The sequence below is a fragment of the Antennarius striatus genome, chromosome 14 (genome assembly GCF_040054535.1).
Source record: "Antennarius striatus isolate MH-2024 chromosome 14, ASM4005453v1, whole genome shotgun sequence".
Lineage (NCBI taxonomy): Eukaryota > Metazoa > Chordata > Actinopteri > Lophiiformes > Antennariidae > Antennarius > Antennarius striatus.
This window is the reverse complement of record NC_090789.1, coordinates 12,984,827-13,009,776: the sequence shown is the minus strand read 5'-3', so window position 1 is coordinate 13,009,776 and position 24,950 is coordinate 12,984,827. Positions and strand designations below refer to the sequence as shown.

Below are 24,950 nucleotides of genomic sequence, written 5' to 3'. Positions count from 1 at the left end.
TTTGTGTAGCTTGTGCTCTTGTGTTTGCTCATCACTTCTAGTGGGTGGGAAAAACATCCAAACCCAGCAAGATCATAAAACTCAGGCAAATAAGATGCATTGAGTGTTGAGAAGCCCCTGTGGTTCAGTCTGCATACACAAGTAACAGCTTGGTATAGAGCAGCTTTACAGTGTTACTCATTTTTATATTCCACACTGTGCTGTTTTTGTCTGCCAACAACGTATACAGGAATTACTGAAAGAATACATTTCTTTAAATAAATATTTTATTTCAAAATAAATACATTTTCTTAAAATAGAATCAATAACATTACAAAAGCTTTGGGGGAAGTGGGAGAGGAGTGGGGGAAAGAGGGTTTACCCAAATGAATGATGTATAATTTTGGAACAAGGAGTACAATCTCACATGTTTATCTACCATGTTAAGACAAGTTCCGCAATGTGTTGTACTGTACATTCTCAGCTGCTTTGTGGTAAAGTGGTGGCATCCCTCACTCTTGATTTAACATGCAGTCTACTTTGTCTTAAAGCTTCAGGCCCTGCACCCAGCAACTAGTGGTACACTCATACTGTATCTACACACTCATTAGTACAAATGTAGGATATAATTTTTTGTCAACACGTTAAAAATCAGCCACTGATTTACAATTACATTTAACAATGTTTTCTGAAGTAGCTTAAATGTATCTAGATCAACTTTACCTCTAGTCTATAGTACAAAGATACAATACACAAGAAGGCTGCGCTTACTGATATAGCAGTAATTAGAGGCCACTGTCTCGCTAAGGCCAGAAATATTTTCATTTTAACTGTGAGGTTGTGAGTTTGTCTGGCTGCACCTCGGCCAGGCAGAAAGTGAAACAGAGTCGGAACTCCAATGCACTTTACTGCCTTCACAACAGTGTTTCAATGCCCATTGTTTGACGTGAGAGCTTGGAGATGGCAGGTCTCCAGAGAGACAGGGACCGCCACACAATTGTATTGGAATGGACTAATACAGTGCAGCAACGCATCCCTGACCCCTCTGACAGCTCAACAAACAGCCGTATGAGTGCGGAAGTTCTCCCTCCATCAGCCTGCAGTAGCAACCTTGACAAAAAGCTAATTACCAACGATGCAGAAAAAAAAAAAAAAACGCTACAAAACATGTCCGTTTTTATAATTATTGAGAGACACTGGAGAATGTTCAAGCTGACCTCAATTAAGACAAGCGTGTGAGAACATGTAATTTAAATCTAATCAGTAGAAAAGCAGCAGAGTCAGCTAATCTATGACAAAAACACTAACTTTGCACACTTAATGCTCCTTGCTTGCTCCGCTTGTGGAATAAAAATCGATGCCACAGGTAGCAGCAGCTTTAAATAATGATTAAACTAAGTGCTGCTGGGGAGTGCTGTGTCCACACATTGTGTCCACACATGGAAATGTCTCTCCATGTGCAGCCTCAATTCATCGTCAGCTCACTGTGCCATGGCTTAGGGAGGAGGACACCACTTCATGGGTTTCAGATGCCTCACTGCACTGACCACAGACAAGCACAAACAACACAGATGCAAATAGTAATTTTTTTCTTATTTTCATCACCCTTGTTTGAGACACAGATCTCATGAGAAACCTTTCAATTTCAACTGAGCTTTTCTTAGGGGATACAGGGTAACAATGTTTCTCAAATATGTATTTATTTATTTATTCAGTTTATTATTTATTAATAGGTTTCTTCCTCTACATGAACTTTTGCAACTCAAGGAAGCAGCGGCAATTTGCTTGAATTGAACAGATGAATAAAAGATTTGGAGCAAACAGATATCTGGGTAATTTTCTGCAGATAAATGCTTTGTTTAATTCAACACGCTCAGTAATGTGCTACTTTGCCAATTATTTTGGCCATTTGCTAGCAGGGCACTTTTGCAATACATTTCACAATTGCAGATTTTATCAGTCAGGTAAATGATTCTGATGTGTAGCACACATCACCCAACCAGTGCAAGATTGACCCCATCACGTTGCCCAGGAATGCTGCACACCTCAATCTCTTGCGCTTCAAGTAAGTGTGAAACATCTTGAAGAATCTCGGTTTTGAAGAGCCAGCCTTCAATAAACATGGGAATTGGTTAAAAGAAAATCAGTTTTAAATCCCTCCAACATTGTAGAAACAAATTTAGAAGACTACCTAAAATCTATAAAATGTCTGCTACCATTTCAAGGTGTCACCAGAGATAAAATTCATAAATGCCACAGAATCAGCAGATCCAGATGGTCTTTTCAGGCATTCCCTCGTTGTGTTTAAGTTTACAATTATCCCAAAGCCTTGGCACTGCAGTCAAATGTGCTGAGGGCCAGATGGTTACTGACAGAGCCTGCTGCATCATGATGCCTAAATTTGGCCAAAGAAAATAAACCTTACTGCCATCGACTCAATGAAGAGCCACCTGGTGCTTTTGGTTTGTTTTCTCTCAGTACAATTCAATTTGCAGGCAGGTCAGTGTGAGGGCATTCTAGACACTGTCAAATACAAAGACACAGAAACACCCAAACAGAAAAGAGAGATTGTCTCCTCTCGCTGTGCTACTGTGACCGCTCAGTCGTTCTTTGGGTGTCCAGTTCAAAGAAATCAAACCAACTTCTGGCTGCTTCGCTCAACAGCTCACTGTGTTTGGCTGCTGTTTGCACACGAAGTCTGATATGAAGTCAAACTCATTCTGTCCTAGGAAGAGTTCTGGCAGCTCTTGAACACGATCCAACCCAAACTCCAACACCAGTGAAGTCAGAACTTCCTCGTCGACCAGATCCATGTCCATGCCGTTAAGCCCCAAAGGGCCACCAATGTGCTGCATGCCTGATAGCTGGGCTGGACCCACCCGATACTGAGCACTATTGGGCATGTGGTGGCCATTGGCTGAGCCCAGCGGGTGCCCATGGTACTGAGTGTTGAGTTTTTGCAGGTGCATGCTTGCCATGAGTTGCTGAGAAGTGAGGTTACCAGGGAGGTACTGCTGAGGATGTGCACCCTGTTGCTGCTGTTGCTGCTGAGGGTGCATGTGGTGGTGCTGCTGCTGGGGGCCTTGTCCATTATACATCATGTTCCCAGACATCATCTGGTGGTGATGGTGGTTGGTCATTGGAGCTCCGTTCACAGGCCCAGCCATGCCTCCTGGTCCTACCATGCCCTGCCGCTGTCTCATGGCAGCCTCCATGTTGACCTGAGGGTTGCGGCCATAGTGCATCACCTGGCCATTGGGCAGACTGCGCAGGCCAGCCTGGCCGTTGTGCTGCGGAGGACCATTCATGCCCATCCTAAAGCCGTGACTCATGGGCATCATCATATGTTCAGCCATGGCTGCGCTGTCACCCTGAACACACAACATATCAAATTAGAGTCTCAGTGTGGCCAAAACTCATTACAAATGAAATAATTTCAAATAACTAAAATGAATAATGGGCATTCCAACTCTTTAAATATGATTAATTAATTTACTCATGAAAAGAAGTGCTTCTCAGTCTGTGAAGGCTGGAACTATCTATAAAGGAAAAATATTGTAACAGGGAAATGGAGCCAAACGCCAGAAATCTAATTTTCTCTCAGGCATAGAGACCACATTATTTTATTATATTATTATTGTTGTTTTCTCTTTCTGTCTGAATTAAATGACTGAAACAATGTTTTTTGCTTAATATACCAAGCAGCTGAACAAAAATGGCCCAAAGAAATGACAGTCATTTCTTTATATGAGGTACAAGTTGCTTTAATTAATTAGTGAACAAATATCAACTTTAAATGCTTGATCTTGACACACCTGATCTGCTCACGTCATTGTCAGAGTGTTTGCATGACATTTACAGACTGCTTTCTACCAAGTGTTCACTTCCAAACCAGTAGACTGAACAGAATAAAATGTCATGTTCATTAGTTTTTCCTGATGTTTTGTTTATTTGTTTCCAATGAATTTCGCACCCCTCTAGTTATTTTGGAGAAACGTTTTGTGGTTGATGAAGCACATTTTATCAACCTGAGGCTGAAATGTCAACGAAATTATGGGTTTATTTTCATCTTTTTAATTCAGTTACAATTTATATACATTTCACTCAAGATGCCAAGAATATACACCAGCCAACACTGCTCTTAGTGGCATCAAGAGGTTTGTTTGGGATTGGGTTGGAATGCGCGCGCGCACGCGTGTGTGTGTGTGTGTGTGTGTGTGTGTGTGTGTGTGTGTGTGTGTGTGTGTGTGTGTGTGTGTGTGTGTGTGTGTGATTATATATTTAATACAAATTTGAGAGGATATGAGCCTTGAGCAAGGATCCAATTAAAGAAACTGTTCAGTTGCATTATGGGAAATGTAGGATCCATCATTTTCTTTTGGATTTTAACCAATACTGCTTCAACCTATTAAAGTCTCTCTAATGCTTCCTTTATAAGAAGTACAAATACTAAATTGTGTGTGTGTGTGTGTGGGGGGGGGGGGGTCAACCTCATGAGAACTGTGGAAACCACTCCACTAGAGTTCCTCTTTCTTCATTTAAACCATCAAGTCACATTTTGTCGAGTCCCTGTAAAACAACCATCTCCAACCTCCTCCAAACACCCCCACCAGTGAATTACCACTGGGGATCACACCGACCAGGGAGGGCAGCAATACCCTTGTATCCAAACGGACGCAGAGGAATGCTTATCCAGACCTCCTGTCTTCACATTGTCATTACAAAAGCTCTCTAATTAAGGTTACCATACAGATGACAAACACATCATTTAAATGTTATCACTGTTATGTCCTGGCAGTGTCTTCGAAATGATTACATTATTTAGTAGGAGGACTCTACTAACACATCCCGATCTTATATGAGTGCGCTCATCTGTTTTTAAACAATATATACATGTAAGGATTGTAAATATCCCCCAAAGATTACCTTCCGTGATGCACCCGACTGCTTGGAGTAATCCAAGCGTTTTAACGCTGATAAAACAAAACACTTCCTTCAGGAGCCCCAATCCTCATTAGAATGTCTCCTCTTGAGCCTAATTATACCCTATACCCATTATCTCCTGAGGTGTTTTTTCTTTAGCCAAATGTCACTTTGTAAACAGGCAATATAATAATTCCAGGAATTGTTAGACAAGCATGAAACCTCTTTTCATAAATATCCATACAGGCTTAATTCGAAAACACACAGCGAGAAATATTAACACAAGAACACTGCAAGTAAAATAGAAATTGCTGAAGAAAACCCGGACAAATGAACCTGCTTTCATTGTATGGGGAAATAAAATAAATAAAAATAATAATAAAAAAAAAATAGTCCGCAGCTCAGAGGCAAAGTGCTGCCCTTCTATCTGTTAAAACGGGTGATAAAAGACGACACGTACCCGATGTCTTAATGTGGAATCAGGACAGAGAAGTTGGATCAGCGCCGGGGTTGTTTCTCCAGCTGATGCTTCGGCTTCATGCAGCCCTGCGGCGGATTCTAACTCTGTGGCGTTTCGGCAGTCAGAGGAGTTTGTTTTCTGGGTCAGCTCGGGGATTATATGCATCTATAAAGCACCGAGAGAGGGAGAGAGAGGGAGAGAGAGAGAGGGAGAGAGAGGAGGAACCACCGTCCTCTCCGTCTCCTTTGTTGCCATTGGTCCTCCCCCTTAATCACTGTGCAAAGAAACCCTCACTAACCACCTCCACTGATCCACCGGGGCAGCAGAGCGCCGCTCAGCCGAGGAGCGCTCTATCCTGGAGAGATTTCACTGCCGCCTGCCTTCATTACCCTTACACCATAATCCGTAATGATCCTCACTCTGTTAACTGCAAGCTCTCTGTTTAAAGCGCAGCAGGGACCGATTCCTCAGTCTTGCAGGCAACAACAGAGACTACCGGAGAAAAATCCTTTTAAGAAGTTATTATCATCATTGCAAAATCCACACAATAGATTTACAAAAAAAAAAAAAAAGGGCACTCCTCATTTGTTGGCCTAATCTGAGAAAATCATCCATCCCCGTCTTTTCATAATAGATAGGGTATCCCAGTTGACACTGCCATGTGAAGAAACTCAACATGAGTCTTCAGCACAAACAAAACTGGACAGTGTGACATTGTTGTTGTTGTTGTTTTTCTTGTTCTGTCCATAGTGTTCTCTTCACCTAAGCATATGAGATTAAAAACTATGGGAGACATCCATGAAGCTTGGCTGTGATATCATCATTTATCATCATCTTCATTTATGAGGAGTAGCATTTTTGCCGTTTGCATAACAACACTTTGGTAGAGTGTTCAATAGATTACACTAGAGCTCCCTTTCAAGTACTTTCATTTTTAGGTCCTGAGAGCAGGCAAAATGCAGCAAAACTTGAGGGTTTTTTGGTGAAACTGTGGTTTCTAATTTTCCTGTATTGCGGAATGGATGACAAGGAACCAGTTGTAGTGAAGTCACAACAATGATGACAGCATACAACAAATCCCAGATGGCCACTTCCTTGCTAATCTAACACACCCTTATGAAAAGTCTGCGGTGGGGTGGGATGAGGGGCATCTGCAAGGATTCCATGGTGTGGCAGTATGACCGGGATCATGACGTCAGTAGGGTGCAGTTAGGGCAGTCCACCTGACAAGTTGCCAGGCTGGTGTTCACCAGTCCACAACAGTGTGTTTATGCAAACTGACCACGCCCTTGTTCACGCGTAACATCCAGAATTAAAAGCAACTTATCATCCGTGTTTATAAGTGACAAACACAACATCAACCTATTAGTTTGTTATTAAAACCATATGGGGTGTAGTGCTATATGACTGATCTTAAATCCATGCATGTTTGAATGTAATAGGCAACATAATAAACACATCAGTTCCACTTTTCTATAAATATTTTTCTGCAAAGCCACTTAATAGTGTATGAATGTTATTTTCAGACAGGATTGTACAACCAGTAAGTGTGATGACACGTCAGGATTGCCACCAAATGAAGCCAAACTTTCAAAGTGACAGATTTGAAGCTTGAGAAAATCCAATTTTACTCAAAAAGGGAAGTATCCTGATGACAGCAGTGTTGTGCTTCTCTAACACCCATGGTCCATGTGTCAGAGAAATGGCTACATCGAAAGGCAAAGACAACAATAAAATACTGTTTTGGTGGGTTTTTTATAACAGAACACTGGATTCTTCATTCGCATTACAGTATATACAATAACTCTATATAATTTTTTAACATTTCAAATGGTGCTTCTCTGACACCCAACTGAACAAAGATCTCTAATGGAAGATAGGCAACATAACATTATGTGTATTTGAATGTTCTGACTCAGGATTACATGGACTCTAATGTCACTTCATATTTCCAATCTTTGTGAAATGTCTCATACACAGTCCAGTTTCATGTAGGGAAGTTGTTTGGGCATCATTTCATATCAAGTTTACATTCTTTTAATTGTTCAGATCTACAAGATTTTTGCATGTCTTTTAATGCTGAGACTATTTTACTTTACTATTTTGCTATTTACTATTGATTGAAACATGCAACCACAACAGCACAACATGAATTAAATCACCTCCATCTGGTTCCATAGTCAGCATGCACCATCCAGTCCTTCTGTTTTGGCCTTCCTCCCTGTATGGAGCGAGTCAAACCCCCTCAGCAGGAGCTTGGTATGTGTTCCTGTTGACATACACACACACCCTCTGCTGCAGAGGAATGTGTCCTATTTTTGGGCCCCTAAAGTCAGCCAGACTTCCAGCTGCTTTCTAATGCTTGATTCACTTGACCATTGTGTGTTTTTCTCTCTTTTCGGAGGAAACTGTGTTTTGATCTGCAGCAACAGCTTCCACCTCCTCCACTTGTTTTTGAAGGAGCCCTTTTTTTATTAGCAGTGATGAGTACTTTCCTTGAACCACTTTTGTGTTTTTGTCGTTTTTTTGTGTACATCTATGTTTGGTTGTTGCAATGGTAGCAAAGTGGACAGCGATAACAATGTTGCCTCAGAAGTGAAAAGCTCTGGGGCTGAAACCAGACCTGGGGGCTGCACGTCCTCCCCGTGCCTGCTGTGTGGATTCCCTCCAGGGGTATTGGCCTCTTTCAGCGGTCCGGAGACATGCATGAGAGATAAATCAATGACAGTTCCCTGTATGTGCAAATGTGAGCATGAATTGTTGACCTGTCCATGGTACCGTCTAGTGATGTACAGTGAGGTTCATGGCTGGTGAGGCACTGACTTCATCATAATCAGATTTACAAACATAGGAACTTACAGTCAAGTCACCATTTAATTAGCAACAGTGAGTGGGTTATGTTTAAAGTATCATAGCAGAATTATTTACACACACAAACTGTACCACACAAATAAGCACATTTGATGAAAAAAATGTTATGTTGTTACCCACATGTTTGTTTATGTGTTAGGTTTACTTATAAATGTCTCAATTGAGTTCACTGAAAGGAAGTCGTCCTTGATGACTCGTTTTCCGACGGTATGTTTTCAGTCTTTTCAGCACAGAGAATGACCGCTCCACTGATGATGTGATGGCCGGAACAGTCAGTACAAGTTGGAACAACTTCCTGCCTATAGATTGTAGCTCGCTGTCACTTACTCTGCGGCCGAGGAGTCCCAAGAAGAATCCCTGGGATCACAAGCGTCCCAAACCATGAGGCAGGAGCACTGCGTGCCTCACTTAGTGCCTTTTCCCAGCCGCTGTAGGACCGCTCAAGTCAAGAAAGACGTTACACACATACAGTTGTTGATAAAAACACTGTACATTAAATACATTAGTTTAACTATGGACATTTAGTTCATAGAGCAAACATCGGTGAATGTTTTAATAGCGACATATAGAGAGATAGCATCACAGAACAGACTCACTGTATAGCATAACAGCCCTTCCAGCCAAGTCATTATGCAATCCATGGTGAGGCTCGGCTGGCTGGTGCCTCACCGCAGGTCTCTGCTCAGTATTTCAGCGGCAAATGTGAAAATTCAGCAGAGTAAAAGTAATCTAAAATTGGTCACTTTAAACTAAAAATAACTTTATAATAAACATCACCGGATAAATGTAACCATTTAATATATTTCTTCCATTTTTTTCCTTCATGATCTCAGGTGAGGCCGTCCCTCACCTGCCTCCCCTGACACTGGTACTTATCCCAGTGTCTGCTGGGATAAGTTCTACAAATATTCCATAATACTTAATCCATTCATCTTCTTGGAGACGAGACGATCGTCTCTTCTTCAACCACATATCCTACATATCGGTCACAGGAGATGCTGGAGCCAATCCCACCTGACTACAGGTGAGAAGTGGAGTACACGCCAGATGAGACACCTACTCATCACAGGGGTGTCAGACAGACAGACAACCCTCATGCACATTTTCATCTATGAACAATTTTTTACAGAAATTAATTCTGCATGGGGTGGCATGGTGGCGCAGTGGTTAGCGCCGCTGCCTCACAATACGGCGGACCCGGGTTCGAGTCCCGCTCTGTGCGGAGTTCGCAAGCTCTTCCTGCGTCTGTGTGGGTTCTCTCTGGGTTCTCCGGCTTCCTCCCACCTCTAAAAGCATGCGCTTCAGGTTGATTGGCCGGTCCCAAATTGACCATAGGAGTGAGTGTGTGTGTGAATAATTGTTTGATTCTATGTGGCTCCGCGGTACACTGGCGTTGTGCCCGGAGTGTCCCCCACCTCACGCCCTGAGACTGCTGGGGTAGGCACCGGCTCCCCCGCGACCTGCGTTAGCGGATTAATCGGGTTAGAAGATGACTGACTGACTGACTAATTCTGCATGTTTATGGGGGTGGGAGGAAGCCTCACCACACCTGGAGAGAACCCATGCAAACATGGGGAGACCATACAAACTAAACACAGAAAGGAATCGATCCTGGGACCTTTTTTCTATACCTTACCAACATGTTGCCCTAGTTCCAGAATAGAAGGCACTTAAAATTAATACTTGTTGCTTTCTGGAGGATTTCTTGATTTCCTTTGTTTCACTGTTGATAGAAAGATCTCACAACAGATTCGAACAATACTTTTCAGATTGTTTTAGTCTCACAGTGTGAGCAGATAAAACAAGTGAAAAAAGCAATGATGACATGGGATTTTTGGGACTGACGGGTGAAGATTTTAGTCTGTGCAGAAGCTGATAGGACTGCGGTGCATTACGAGGACATGTTTGTATCTTGTTGGCAAGAGTATGATTTTGCATTTCTTATGAACATGGAGACAACATGTCACTCATTGCGCTCAGCTTTGTTGAATGCTGTCAAGTGCTGTTAGACATGACTGCATGTAATAATGTGACAACCTCTCAAACTAGTCTGTTTATTTGACCTCCTCTGCTTGTCTGACAAATACATGCTGTTCCAACCGAGATAAAAAATGTGTTCTGACGGTTAACCAATTAAACACTTTCTCTGGATTATTGATCGTATCTCATAGGCTGTGCTCCATCTTTATTATTATGACTCAATCAAGCAGAATACTTATCTTTTGAGGAATATCATCATGTCTTTGGACTGTGTGCCACCTTTAGATGACTATAGCGTCTATGTACAGGTAGGAGGATAGATTGTGTGTAATTTGTTTATTTGCTGCTAGTACAAAGACAACATCAGCACTGATTCATTGTCTCTCTGTAAATGTTTGCTCCAGTGCCTTTCTTGACCAAGCCTACTCATGTTCTAGTTTCCCTCCCTCACATCATGTACATCCAGGTTTCACATTACTCACCGCTTCTTGTTCCCTGTTCCCTGTTCACCCCAGCCCCCACCCCTGTCCATTCACACCAACTGTCTCTCCTCCGCTTATTCCAACAAGGGCTTTATGTAGTGTCACAACATGATTAATGCAGTTTTTGCAAAAGGCAATTATTGTTAGCAGAAGGGCAGAGCCACACATGAGCTAATCACAACAGACTGCTGCTCGAGCTGCCGTTCCTGCGCCACCACTAGCCCTCGTCGCGACAGGGTGCCGCAAAATAGATTTATAAAAAGGTCACTGGAATAAATTGCCTTTTAGGTACAGTAAAATGTGCTTCTATGTGTCCTGCAGCTACGAAACCTGCTTCTAAAGTCATTGAGCCATATGAATTTCATGTTTTATTTTCAGTTCTCTTCCGCTATTTATGATAAATAAGAGAATAATGGCTGTTTCCATGTTAGATTATATGATAGGAAATGCTCGCATACATCAGAAAGGGCACATTCAAACATTTTATTCCACATGCAATATAAACTGAAACACTAACAGCTTGGTGCTAATTAGCTGGTGTTGACTTTCAGTCGGAAACATCTTATATCATATTTACTACCTTATTCATGATAATCAAGCTGGAATCCCACATGATTCGATTGATGGATTATAGGCTAGGATGACATTTCCAAAAAGCTCTTCTTGATGATGCTGAATAACACAACACTAGTCAAGTCTTCAGACCCTATATGTATAGGATGGATGGTAAACACAGGAGAATTTAGCATGTCACTAACTTGTATTCATATAATCAGTTTTAATAGTGTGATGAGATAATAAAACATTAAAAATATGTCTCTCTGTGTGGCTCTGCGACACCAGTGCACCACTGGTATCGCGCCCAGAGTTTCCCTCGCCTCACGCCCAAGCCAGCTGAGATAGGCTCCAGCTCCCCCACAACCCGTTATGGAGGACAAAGAGGAAGAAGATGAATGAATGAATAAAAAATGTATTGGGAGTTCTGTAAACAGGGCTTCTGTAAACAGACACAGAATTTAGCTAGATTCTATAGTCAGCATGCTAACCTATTCCTAATGGCAACATGTGTTGTGTGCTCATGATTTAAGTTGTACATAGATAAAAGGGTTGCTGTTGTTTTGGATGATAACCTTTTCAAATTAGTAGTGACATCTAAGTTAACCTACATCCAATGCAAAAGGTGAGGTCATTCCTTTCACTTTTTATTTTTTAGTTGTAGTCTGTGGTTTTCCTGATGATGGTGATGATAAAAAATTGTGTGATCTAAAAATCATTTTGTGTACCAGATCTCAAGTCAATGCATTCAAATTGTTGAGACATTTCTCTTTGAAGCGGAAATGTCACTAGACAGAATATCATGGTATCATAAATTTCTTGACATTCAAGTTGCATGAAGGTGACAAGGAGTCATTTCACAAACATGACAGAAACAATGGACAAACCAATCCTTTTGTCCACAGAGTGACACTATTACCCTTGCTGAAATTATTTTATCCACAAGTTATAGTTTCCTGAAAATATTTTAAAATAACCCCAATAACCCTAACCTTAAAGTCCCTGTCATGTTAAAAACTCTCCATACCATCATTAAGCCAAAAATATAACTCCTCTTAATGTATCATGATTTCAATGTATTGACTGGTTTGTTTGTTTTTTGGCTCACTTGAAAGCATTAAGAGTACAATTTAAATGTGGTAATACAAACTGAAGTCCTTACATTATACAAACTGCGGACAAAATATGACAATGGGACCCTCATATGTCTTTGTCACCAATGTTCATTGTTGTTGTCCATAATAGTGCAACCTCCTCTTTTCCTTACCCTCTTATAGTACTCAATAGGGAGGCGTGTCCCACCTGCTGCTCCAGGTAGCAGAAACAAGACCATATGTTGTTTTACTAGTCTGTATGTGTGTGTGCACAACCATGTCATGCTTGTGTGCTTGAGGTGCTGTTTCTCCACTAATGTCTGTGTTTTCATAGAGGGGGAGGGTCTGATTCCAGATTCCTGGGGCTCTTGGTGTGAGCTGTTGTGTTCTAGCAGTCCTATTTGGCCAACAACCACCCCCAACAAAGACACACACACACACACACACACACACACACACACACACACACACACACACACACACACACACACACACACACACACACACACACACACACACACACACTCCTACTACCAACCAACCCGCTTTAAACAGCCTTTGCAAGTCCTGCCCGGCCAGATCAGGTCTGATCCTGTTAACTCTTTGTCATCTCTTCACACACTGTTACAGAACACATACAATGTGACTGTACACAAAGCTGCCACTATCGCACCAGGAAACCAGTATGATAATGGTTTCTCTCTCAAACAACTTTACTTTGTATAATGCAAGACATTTGGGTATATCTCTGAAAGTTGTATGTTATCAGATACTGTGCATATTACTACTAAATTCTCATTTTTATAGAGAATTACCACATTTTCATAAACGTTAACTCTCTTTAACTATGATATAGACCTTATTCTGCAATGATGCTAAAGGATAATTATAAGACATCTAAAACTTTTTTTTTTTTAATTCCATAATGTCATGTGGTTATGATGATAGATCTGGTTTGTCCAGGTTTTGATATGGTAATCCTAGAAATGCCTCTCTTCGATCTAGTCGTTGGTGGAGTTTACTCTCTTACATATTGTGGAGTGGCTACTCTGGATAGTCCCTTGACTACACTGTCAGTGGTTTCATAGAAACTATAGAAACTACCGCTTTGATAGAAAGTAGACCCATGAAAACAGTTTGGGGTTTCCTAAAAAACTATGTTTGAATATGCTTAAGAAAAAGGCCACACAGCATATTTACATGCACTTACATAACCAGGTTAGCTTTCTGCAGTATCCTCAGGGTAGTGTCATGAAAGCAACTTTCACCCTTGCATGCAAGACTGGGGAATGACAACAGTAAGTTGTAGATATATTTGTGACACTACGAAAGCGGCTACCTTCTGTGACATTTGTTTTTATGTGACAAATGCAATTTGTCAGCGTATTTGTAATTTTTTGTAATTAAAACGGGGTAAAAGTCAATAACAGTAGAGTGGTAGGTGGTCACATTAATCTTTGCACTATCATTCAAAATACTGAAAATTAAATAAAATAATAAAAACAGAGGCGGCACGGTGGCGCAGTGGTTAGCGTTGTCGCCTTAAAACACGGCGGGTCTGGGTTGGAGTCCCACTCTGTGCGGAGTTCACATGCTCTCCCCGTGTCAGTGTGGGTTCTCTCCGGGTTCTCCGGGTCCCAAATTGCCCGTGGGAGTGAGTGTGTGTGTGCGTGTTTGTATGTCTTTGTATGTGGCTCGGTGGTGCACTGGCGTCGTGCCCAGAGTGTCCCCCGCCTCACTCCCTATGCCAGCTGGGATAGGCTCCAGCTCCCCGTGACCCACTACGGTGGATACAGCGGCGGTACATGACAATGAATGAATGACTGAATAAAAACAGACTTTTGAAAAAAGTCTTTCCATAAATGATTTCCAATCATCCAGTAAATCTGCTTTGATAGAATCCAGTGGAACTAAGTCGTAAAAAAAAGTATGGTATTTGGGTACATCAAAAATGTCATAGTGTAATATAATTATATAATTCCCTCTCTTTGCGAATATAGTTATATGTTATGTTATGTAATACTATTTCCCTACATGTGTAACCATAAAATGTTTTAACACAAAAGTCTAAACTTTTGACAGTATGGTTGTTCACAGGTCAAATGTTTGAGAACCAGTTCTCATTTAAAAAATGACCTGAATCACACTATTAATAGTCCTTCTCTCTTTCGTACACAAATCCAGTTTTACAACGGCTAACTGCCCATCGCTCTGTTGATGTTAGGCTTTTACTGTTTATGTCTGGGACATAACCAATCTACCATTATGAGCTGACAGCGAGATCAAACAGGCTACACTGTAATCGCCAAAGAATAGATGATGTCACGCTGCTTTTTTGTACTGAGACTGACCCTCTCCTGCATGTTCAAAAATTTGTTTGAATCATAAGTTATGATGGGTTCCTCCGAAGCTCCTCTGCTGTCTGCCACCTTAACGGTTAGATTTAACAAGATGGCTCCTGATTCAACAGATTTGTCAGTGAAAAATTCAGTATTCTCACTGTAAGCACAAGACTTTGAGTTGCTATAGTTACACTGTAACTACAAACGGATTAACAGTACTATGTAGAAATTTTGGCATTATTGAGTAAGAATGTGATTGTTTGCACACATCTATCAAGCGTTGTGTTAATACCCAATGAGTCACTGATCCATGGTCACACCAGTTAAAGTGCATCATTTCAGCAAAGATACACCTACACTAACAAACAAAGGGATAATGTCACCAAGGATACATCTATGATCTGTGGCACTGGTCTGATAAAGCCTTTCATAATAATATTGCAAAACCTTCAAACTGAATGGACTTACCATTATAATTACATTCTCAGTCTTTGTTGCAAACCAACAACCATTCCCCTTTGTCCTCTTCCTTTTAAGATAAATTTGGTGATATGCTTGAATGCCAGTTGCATTTAAATGGAATGTATATCCACTGTAAAATAAGTGAAGATTGAAAAAACGACTTGATTAAAAGATTGCTGCATTTTGAGTTGAGACCATACAGGTTTAATCCACATTTCTGTTGAACTGAATCTTAACTTAGTGCTTTAAGGATAATAGTCCTCAAACAAATCCTACACTACTTGAAAATATCATGAGTGAAGCAACTGCTTAATGTTATCTGATGAAGGTAAATGCAAAACATTTATGTAGCATTTCCTTTTACTGTCCTCACAGCAGCTCAATTCATATTAAATTGTAATATAAAAATAAAAACTGCCAGCAAATGCAAAATATTGAAAGAGCCACTATCAAACAACAATAGCTATATCAAAGTTACCGCGGTGCACTGGGATTGCGCCCGGAGTTTGCCCCCCCTCATGTGCTATGACAGCTGGGATAGGCTCCGGCTCCCTGTGACGCATACAAGCAGGTGAAGCGGTCAGAAAATGAATGAATGAATGAATGAAAATCAAAGTTAATTAGCTTAGTTTGGTAGTTCAGAAGCAGCACAATTTTAAATGTATATCATTCTAGGTTCATTCCTTCAGCACATGCTACGGGAGCAGATCATGTACGTACTTGGATCTCAGCTTTGTCACACCAGAACAGTAACTGATGGTTTCTGCATTAAAGCATAAGCATTGGGTTTGACTAAATCAGCCTAAAGGATACTTCATATTCTTTTCATCACAGCCTGTCAGAACATGAAAATAGAGAGATTACCATTAATAAAGCTTTCTTAAATATAACTATGGATAATATAATTACAGCAAGTGTTTGATGATAATAAATTATAAGCAGCAAAATGTGTGTGAACAAAATTATGACCTTGCTGCCAGTAATCCAATAACAATGATGCATTTTCTCCATTTGATCCGTGGCACTACCATCTATGATAATACATTAATAAACAACAGGACTAAACCCAAAGTGCTCTCCCTGCTGAGGCATATGGGTAAGAGGCTCGATACATCCAGAAATGATTAAATGAATACCACATGGAAGGCACTAATACATATTCTAATAAAGTTATACAATATGATATATACAGTACTGCCAAAAAGACATTTTTAAAATCAAAATAGTTGAAATTATGCAGTCTATCACTCACATCTGACAGCTCACTGTGGCATCTCATCACTGCTCCAGTATTAGCTGCAGTAATATATTCGAAACTGTTTCACTGACAAAAATTCTTGACAACAACCAGTCATGTTAGTGCTGTTCACTGACCAACATGTTGTGTTTCTTTGATGCCATCACAATACAAGTGACCCTGTGTTTTCACTACTCAAATGTTTTTAAATAGGAACCAGTGGCACTACTTACTAAAGGTTGCGTTAATCTTACATCTTTATTTTCCTCTGATAATTAGATTTACAAAAATGAGTCGATGGATCAAACAAGTACTTTTAACCCACAGACTAAAGTTAACATGGATATGTTTTAGTTTTTAACAAAGTAATTTCTCTATGGGGATCAATAAAGAATAATGATAATAATTTTATGTCAAGACTTTTAACATAATTGACAATAACGCCAAAGCAATCTATCAGTTATCATCACCACAAGTTAAGAGTCTTGGTGTCCTCCTAATCACCAGTTCAGTCAAGCAGTCAGTCTTCTTCAGATTAGCACCGCTGTATCCGCCGCAGTGGGTCACGGGGAGGCAGAGCCTATCTCCGCGGCATAGGGCGTGAGGCGGGGGACACTCCGGGCACAACGCCAGTGCACCGCGGAACACCAGTTCAAACTTCATCAAGTACTTCACTCAATGTGATTATTTTTATCTACATAATTCCAGTTGCCGTATGTCCAACAACACAACTTTTCTCTACAACTACTGTCTACTGCTATTTTCCTCATCCTGTCATCAGATCTCACATTGACTTTTGAAATTCCATTCTTTCTCATGTCCCAATCAAAAGGCTCCATAAATTACAGCTGGTTCAGAATTTATTTTCGAGCATCATTCCCAGAATGCCTTCCATGATAGCCTCTGTAAACCCCCTGGAGTATCTCCATTGACGTCTTGTTAAATTATAGTTATTATATAATTTCACAACTTCACATCTATACCTCTCAAGTCAGATAATCCAAGTTTGTACAAACATAAAACTTCAACATAATTTGTTGGTTAAATTAAGACCCATTTACAGCCACTACATAGATAAATGTCCTTTCATTCGACTACAGCAAATACTGTATGACAGTTGTGAAATGTAACTGGTAAATACATGGAGGTAACACATTGGTGGCTGTGAGGTACAGCGCTACTTGTGGAAGGGAGTTTTTCCCCTTTTTTGCTTCACTTTATTGTTCGTCATTGTGTTCCACTCATATCCATCTCTACGAGGGCCTGAAGTGGGTGCTTGTTATACTTTGATGTTGGCATAAACTGATGCCATGTTTATGCTAGATTTTAAAATATGAATGAGAATAATAAAATACTGTAGTTCTCACTGCTGAAGTCCCACCATATGATTAAGGTTGTGATACCATCTAAAGCCATAGAAAAGGAACTTAATGGACTTTGATCTGAGATAGCATACGGTGTAGTGTAAATTTAAAAAAATAAATCTTGAAAGAATGCGCTAAAGATGTGTGCTTGAGTTTCTAATATAGTGCATATTCATAGTCCTGATATATTTGCTTCGGGTGCAAGTGCAGGTGATGCATTTCTCCACATAGCAATAAAACTCAGCACATACACTCCTGCAGTAACTGAAGCCAGATACTCTTTATACAAGCTCTGTACAGTCAATCTCAATGATGAACATCCCTCCTTGTATGAAGGATAAATCACTGAAGACAGACTATACAGGATCTTTTTCCTTTTATCTGGTTTACCTTTCACCTCTAGAAGCTGTCCAATTTTTCAAAATGGCAACACAATTACTGCAAGAATAATCTCTTTACATGGGATTTTTTGTGCCTTTCAAAAGAGCTAATAATAAGTAATTTTCAATTATTAGTGAGGAATTACTGTCAGGATTTAAGATAAATTAATCAAACTCAGGCCCAGCTGTTCTGTCTACCTTGAATTTGATCTGGAAAACTGGTTGCAAACGTCCTCGTCTCAGCATACATATTGATCCAGCAGAGTTTTGGCAACGTGCAAAGACTCACTCTGCTCTTTGCCCAAGACTAGTTGTGAACTTAGTACATGGTGCACAGGGTTCAGTTTGCTATTCTTAGTCCTCTTGGAATGATGTATCTCCGCCCTGTTATTTTGTTTGCTCTTTCTTTACCTCAGTCATGTTGGGAAACTCGTGTTTGTCCTAGCTGCTCTCAGGGGGTAACAACCCGCCCCCTGGGCCTGCTGCATGCTGGTGATCTGCTGTGGACAAGAAGTGTCATGATAAGATGAGCAAAGTATTGCCCAGTGTTTGATAGTCGAAAAAAACAACAACAAAAAAAGCATACCATAGAAAAAGCGCTCACCTTTTTCATTGAAAATACAATTGGAATGCTAAGGGGGACTTTTTCTGACAGAATGACAAAAACAGGTTGCATAATAAAATCATTCTTTAATGGTGTAAGCTTACATTAAAAGTCATTCATGCTTGTTAATAAAGGGGTAAGTGTATGCTGGAAGTAATAAAGTGGAATAAACTATGTAGGGACCAACAGCGACTTGACATCACATTTCATTAACCACAGACTGCTCTAATGTAAATGTGTCCTATATTACTATGTACATCAAATTTGTATTTGAATACAGTAATACCTCGCGCATTCGCACATCAACGCGTCCGAGTTCTCCTCATCGCGGCTTTTTAGTATGTAGTCACGTGATACCGTACGTGCATTCTATTGGCTGATGGCATCCAGAAGTGCTCTACGTTCCGTAAGTCTTTGAACGCAGCACACTTCCGAGAGACACAAAAGAGCTACAAACAGTCGATAAGAGTGGGGAAAAGGTAATACAGATATAAGGTGGCTTACTATCTGCATGGGAAGGGTTCATAAATGTTTAAATTACGGTAAAAAAGTTTTTCCCTATATTGCGGAATTCTTTATTCACATGTGGTTCCTGGAACGCATTCAGATCTCATTCAGATGACGTTGTCTGCACAAAATGTAATCCACCTGCGTACTTCTATCTCCACTCCAATTTCAAGAAAATATTTTCCCGTTGCCTTTGCTCTTATCATCATCAGCTCATAGCTGATACTTGTGCCTTATTTACTCAAAATATGTCAGGCAGGTCATTTGTAATTCACAGAAATGTTGTGAAAATACCAGAATTTACACCAGATTGATTTCAAAGTAAACATTGTAACATGCACATCACACCTAACTTCATCAAATCTCACAAGGAATTTTTTGTGAAGTTATGCGGGCAATATTAAAAACAAACCAAGCCAATCACTTAATTTCCATTTCATAAGAATATATAAACAAAAAGGAATTGATGACTGAGCATGGGAAATTAATCAGCATTACTAAAATAAACTTTACTTTACAGGACAGTTTAATTCATACTGTACGTTAATGTTTCTAAACTGGTTCCTGCACAATCAGTGCCTTCTGGCATAATCTAGATGTTTTCAGGTCACACAAAATGTCCTGATAGCTGGCTGCTTGTGTCAGACTGTTTTCCTTGTTCTGATCTCTTCCCCCTCCAACAACACTGGCTGCCTGGAGTTCTCAGTATCCAGCAGGGTGATCACATGTCTCTCAGGCTTGAGTAAATCACACTGAGCAAGATGGCTGGATAAGGGAAAGTAGGCTGATAGTGAGAGAGCAGAAAAGTGGCAGCATGGTGGGAGGGGGCTAGGATGGTCACACGTGTAAAGTAGAGTTGCTTATAATCATCCAGAGGAGCGAGAGCACCTCCCACGTGTGGGGGAGGGAGAGGGAGCAAGGTAATGGAAAGCTGTCAAAGAGGAAAACAGGCAACTTTGCAACAACAGTTCTAGAACCACATGACAACTGTTATTGTTGCAAATGACTTTACTTTTATGGTGAATGAATCATGTGGTAGCATAGCAGAGTCTAGTGTTGTAAATCCAATAAAAAGTTGTTGTGTGCTCACTGTAATCTTTGTCATAGCTTTAGCCATCACTCCAAACTGTAATCATGACATAATGTTCAGCATTTAAATTTTTGAGATAATGATCACATAATAGGTTTTGCATATACTTACGTTCTGTTTCACCAATAAGTAAAGTGTTTACAGTTCGTGAATTTTTCTTTGTTTTTTACTTGATCTCAGGTTTTCCTTTTCAGTATTGTATGCCTTACCGCTGTGACTGCGACTATGTTGATAACTCTAATACTCTGACCACAGCTTACTCAAATCATTATGCATAACCCTGGTAAAACCACATAGTCACGTGAGAGGGTGACAAAGGAGTGGCAGAGTGCAAATGTTGCTAATGAGAGGCCGTATCTTAGTTCATCCGATGGCGAGTAGCTGTTTCACCCTTCCAACTTAGAATGCATGATATGCAGCTTTTTACTTATGGCAAATTTTCCCACATCCAGGAGCTTGAGTACGCTATGAGTTCATGGGGCTAGGCTAAAGCATAGCAAACATTACTAGCAAATATAAATATTACAAATATTATAGACTATCTGACTTTAGTTCCATTCACATATAATTTTTCTCATTGTTCTGTGTAAATGCAATGAATACACAGAGGAATGTCTATTTGTTCCACCCCTGTGACTGCTGCATGGTTGGTAACAGTTTTCAAACACACATCTGTGTGAAAATGTGATGGAATGGCACAACAAGGTGGGAAATATACATGAATACACACATTCATCCATACATACCTTACATACAGTACATGCATGCTTAGATAAACAGACAGACAGACAGACAGACAGACAGACAGACAGACAGACAGACAGACAGACAGACAGACACATATTGAAAACAAACAGGTCCTATAAGGACTGTACAGCTCATAAACTTGTGCAACAGTCCAAAAACGACCCGTTTAGGTTTAGCGCCCGTTGGGTGTGATTGACAAGAGTGAAAAACACAGCCCGGCCCGTTGGCGCAAGACCACCCCCCACTGCCCGGATCAGGGCGTGTTCATCCCCAAGGTGAAGTTGGTGTCCAGGCTAAGGTAGCAGTGTGTTGCAATGTACAGGTATGTATTTTAGCTCCACTTTGGTCTGTGTATGTGCAGCTGTGTAGCCTGACTTCGTGTGTGTGTGTGTGTGTGTGTGTGTGTGTGTGTGTGTGTGTGTGTGTGTGTGTGTGTGTGTGTGTGTGTGTGTGTGTGTGTGTGTGTGTGTGCCTTTGTGGTGTGACATGGAGAGGTTTGACATACAACACAACCGTTAGCATCAAAGCTGACACATCTCCCACAAGATTGGTTTCATTTTCTTTGTTCTTTAAGCCCCCGTCCACACGATGACGGATTTTTGTGAAAACACAACTTATTAAAAACGCATCGAAAACGATTCATGTCCACACGACAGTGTTTTTAAAAAAATCTCCGTCCACAAGTGAACGCACCAGTGCGTTTTCGATGACGGCTATAAGCATGCCAAACCATGTGGTGGCAGTATTGAGTCAAATTTTATCCAATAGAAAATCATCCGTGTTTTGTTGTCACAACACACGGGCCCATAAATATGACGTCACAGAGGTTTTCGTCGCAGGCAAGATGTCAGCGTTTGTAAAAAGTTGCAGATACGCCTTCCACACAACAACGCAGACCCTGCGTTTTTTTAAAAATCGACCTCGGCCAGCGTTTGTAAAAAGTTGCGTTTTCATTCCGGATATCTGTGTTTTCGTGTGGACGGAAGGTGTAAACGCAACAAAAAAGTTGCATTTTCAAAAAGTTCCGGAATACTTGTGGCTACTGCATATTTACATTCCTTGATTATGAGACACACCTTTAGCCATTATTATGACACACACACAGATGCCTGTTTTGGCACCATTACCATCTCATCAGGTGGTACACAGGTGGAAAAAAAACATTCAACAGTACGTCAAAAACTCATTCAAAGTGCTCAAGCAGGGTGAAGACAAGCAGGCTGGGATATAGAAACACCAAGTCTGTAGCAAATAGGGTTAAAGTATTTCAAGGGTTTTCTGTATGGATTTTTTTTTAAAAATTCACATTCAATTCCTTGTTCCATGAACATGTTGTTCATTTCAACATTTGCAATTTCTTGCTCTGTGAAACAGTCTGTAAATACAGTCATTCTCTGGTTAGAACTACGCTACAAAATATATTGTCTGTTGATTTCAACATACTTTTTAAGTGAGTAAACTGTAGTATAGATTTAACATGATATGACTGTTACTGGCAACCTTAGCTACTGGAATAGTTGTACTAATATGAAATTAGAGCTACCCGTTTGCCTTTATTTTGATGTTGTTGTCTTCAGTACTGCATTGCACAGTGGGATATACATGCTGACATGATGTCCACTCATTGTATTCATTCCACACATTGTAGATTGTAGTACAATTTTTATACTGAGGTTTTAGAGAAATTACAAATTTCCACATTTTATATAGCAATTTATTCCTGACTGACTAATTTCATGGAATCCACAATGATAAGAACTACACTGTACTAAAATTAAGAGAAACTTAGACTGAAATTGTTATTGAATGAGCTTTCTCAACCAATTGCCCTGTGTAATAATCAGTCACACTGACAGTATGTGTGGAACTTTTGTAGGCAAATTATATTAGATGCTGGGGCTCCGCCAAGGCTCTGAGTTGAATGAATTAACGGCAACGTTAAAGATGAATCAACATCACTGTGACCTTGTTGAAAATTCAACAGTATATTTCTATGCAGTAGAGGCTCCAGTGTGTTCGGCAGTGAGCCATGCTGACATATTACAAGCTGGCAGAGCACACCTGCTGGGTTTTGGTCTCCTTCTCTCTTTTCTCCTCTTACTGCCTCCTCTTCTCCTTGGCTCCCTTCCCCTTCTATCTAAACCCAACCTGGCTTCCTGTCAATGTGGTGAGAAAGCCGTTGGGCTGCGTCTTTGTTTGCGTTCCCTCAGCTGCACTGAGATTCCACAGAGCAGATAGTTAGCGTGGTCTCCCCTCCTCTTTCCCCCACTCCCCCCTCACCCACCACCACCCTCTCTCAATATCCATGCTTAAGCAGGGTGCTACAAGTCAAGCTACATGAGGCCCCGTTTAGACTACAGGCATTTCAGATTTCCTTCCATACCAAATTTTTAGGGATGACTGTCCACACTGTTTTTAGCAGGTGTCCAAATGTGATCTGGCTCTGCTCAGACTGGGATCATAATCGGCCGATCTGACAGGTTGCTGTAGCATGACGTCGAGGCAGAGTTGTCGTTCACTGCACGTAATGTATGAGGTCATATAATTACTACGGCAGCAACAACAACAGCGACACTGAACATGAAGTTTTGTTACCTTAGCGTATTGGCAATATCACTGTCTGGTACAGGTGTCAGAAAACACACACACCAGATATCGTCAATTTCTTCTTGGCCAAAGTACACTGTATATTACTGAGGTGGTGAGCATTTGACAGACAGTATCATTCAGTATCATCGTCACAAATTTAAAACAGAACAAAACAAAACATTTATATTATTAGTAACAATTACAGGTTTGACAGCATGGATGAAAGGAGTTACGGCTCTAAGTTTGAATTGGTAATTTTGGAAAGTACTTGTGTGTGTGTGTGTGTGTGTGTGTGTGTGTGTGTGTGTGTGTGTTTGTGTGTGTGTGTGTGTGTGTGTGTGTGTGTGTGTGTGTGTGTGTGTGTGTGTGTGTGTGTGTGTGTGTGTGTGTGTGTGTGTGTGTGTGTGTGATGAAAGGCAGCAACATAGCAGTGGCCTAGGAGCACCTTGTGTGGTATGGTGCCTTGCTCAAGGACTCCTCAGCAGTGCCCAAGAGGTGAATTGGCACTTCTCCAGCTAGCATTTCATCTCCATACTTTTGGACCACGCTAGTCTTGAACCAGCCAACCCCCTGTGGAAGAGTTACTGCCACCCCATGTTTACATAAGATTAGAGCAGCAACACTTTAGTACATTCTGTGTATTTTGGTTTGGATTTTCCATAATTTCTAATTTTTCTTGGGTCAGGTGCTGCACTTATATTTTTGCATGGTGGGGTACTTTTGGTGACAAATCCTAATGTCATTAAATCAACATAACCCCATATAACCTTAGAACATGTCTAATTGTATGTCTCCAACAGTTTATTCTCACCTGTGAGAAGTTTTGGTCTCTGCTTCAGCTGATCTGTATATGTTTGGGTTATGGGAAGTAATTTGAGCACCCAGAAGGGGACCTACACAAACAAGGGGAGTATGCAAATGACATAAAAAGCCCAGCTGATCCTCCTGTCAGAAAAGCATATTTGAAATACATCAAGATTAGCGGTCATGTCCATTATGCCAAGGCCATTTTAGGGGAATGATAACCACTATGAGCATAGCTCCATGTTTTAGCCAAATTAACAATGTGATAATTTAACCTCCTCTTTGGTCTTTCTCTAGCCCTCCTGCCTGACAGTTCAAAACTCAGCATCCTTCTACCAATATATTCACTATCTCTCCTCTGAACATGTCCAAACCATCTCAGTCTGGCCTCTCTGACTTTATCTCCAAAACCTCTAACATGTGCTGTCCCTCTGATGTACTCATTCCTGATCCTATCCATCCTGGTCACTCCCAGAGAGA

General features: G+C 40.7%; 1 protein-coding gene across 1 annotated transcript; it reads right to left on the bottom strand.

Annotated features, from left to right (window-relative positions):
* Positions 1-248: 248 nt before the first annotated feature.
* Positions 249-5,925, bottom strand: LOC137607645 (cbp/p300-interacting transactivator 3-like). Its single transcript, XM_068333548.1, has 2 exons — positions 5,363-5,925; positions 249-3,350 (listed from the first exon to the last, which is right to left on the bottom strand). Exons 1-2 carry the CDS (start codon positions 5,525-5,527, stop codon positions 2,637-2,639), a joined length of 879 nt encoding a protein of 292 aa, XP_068189649.1. The 5' UTR covers positions 5,528-5,925; the 3' UTR covers positions 249-2,636.
* Between the last annotated feature and the right edge of the window lie 19,025 nt (positions 5,926-24,950).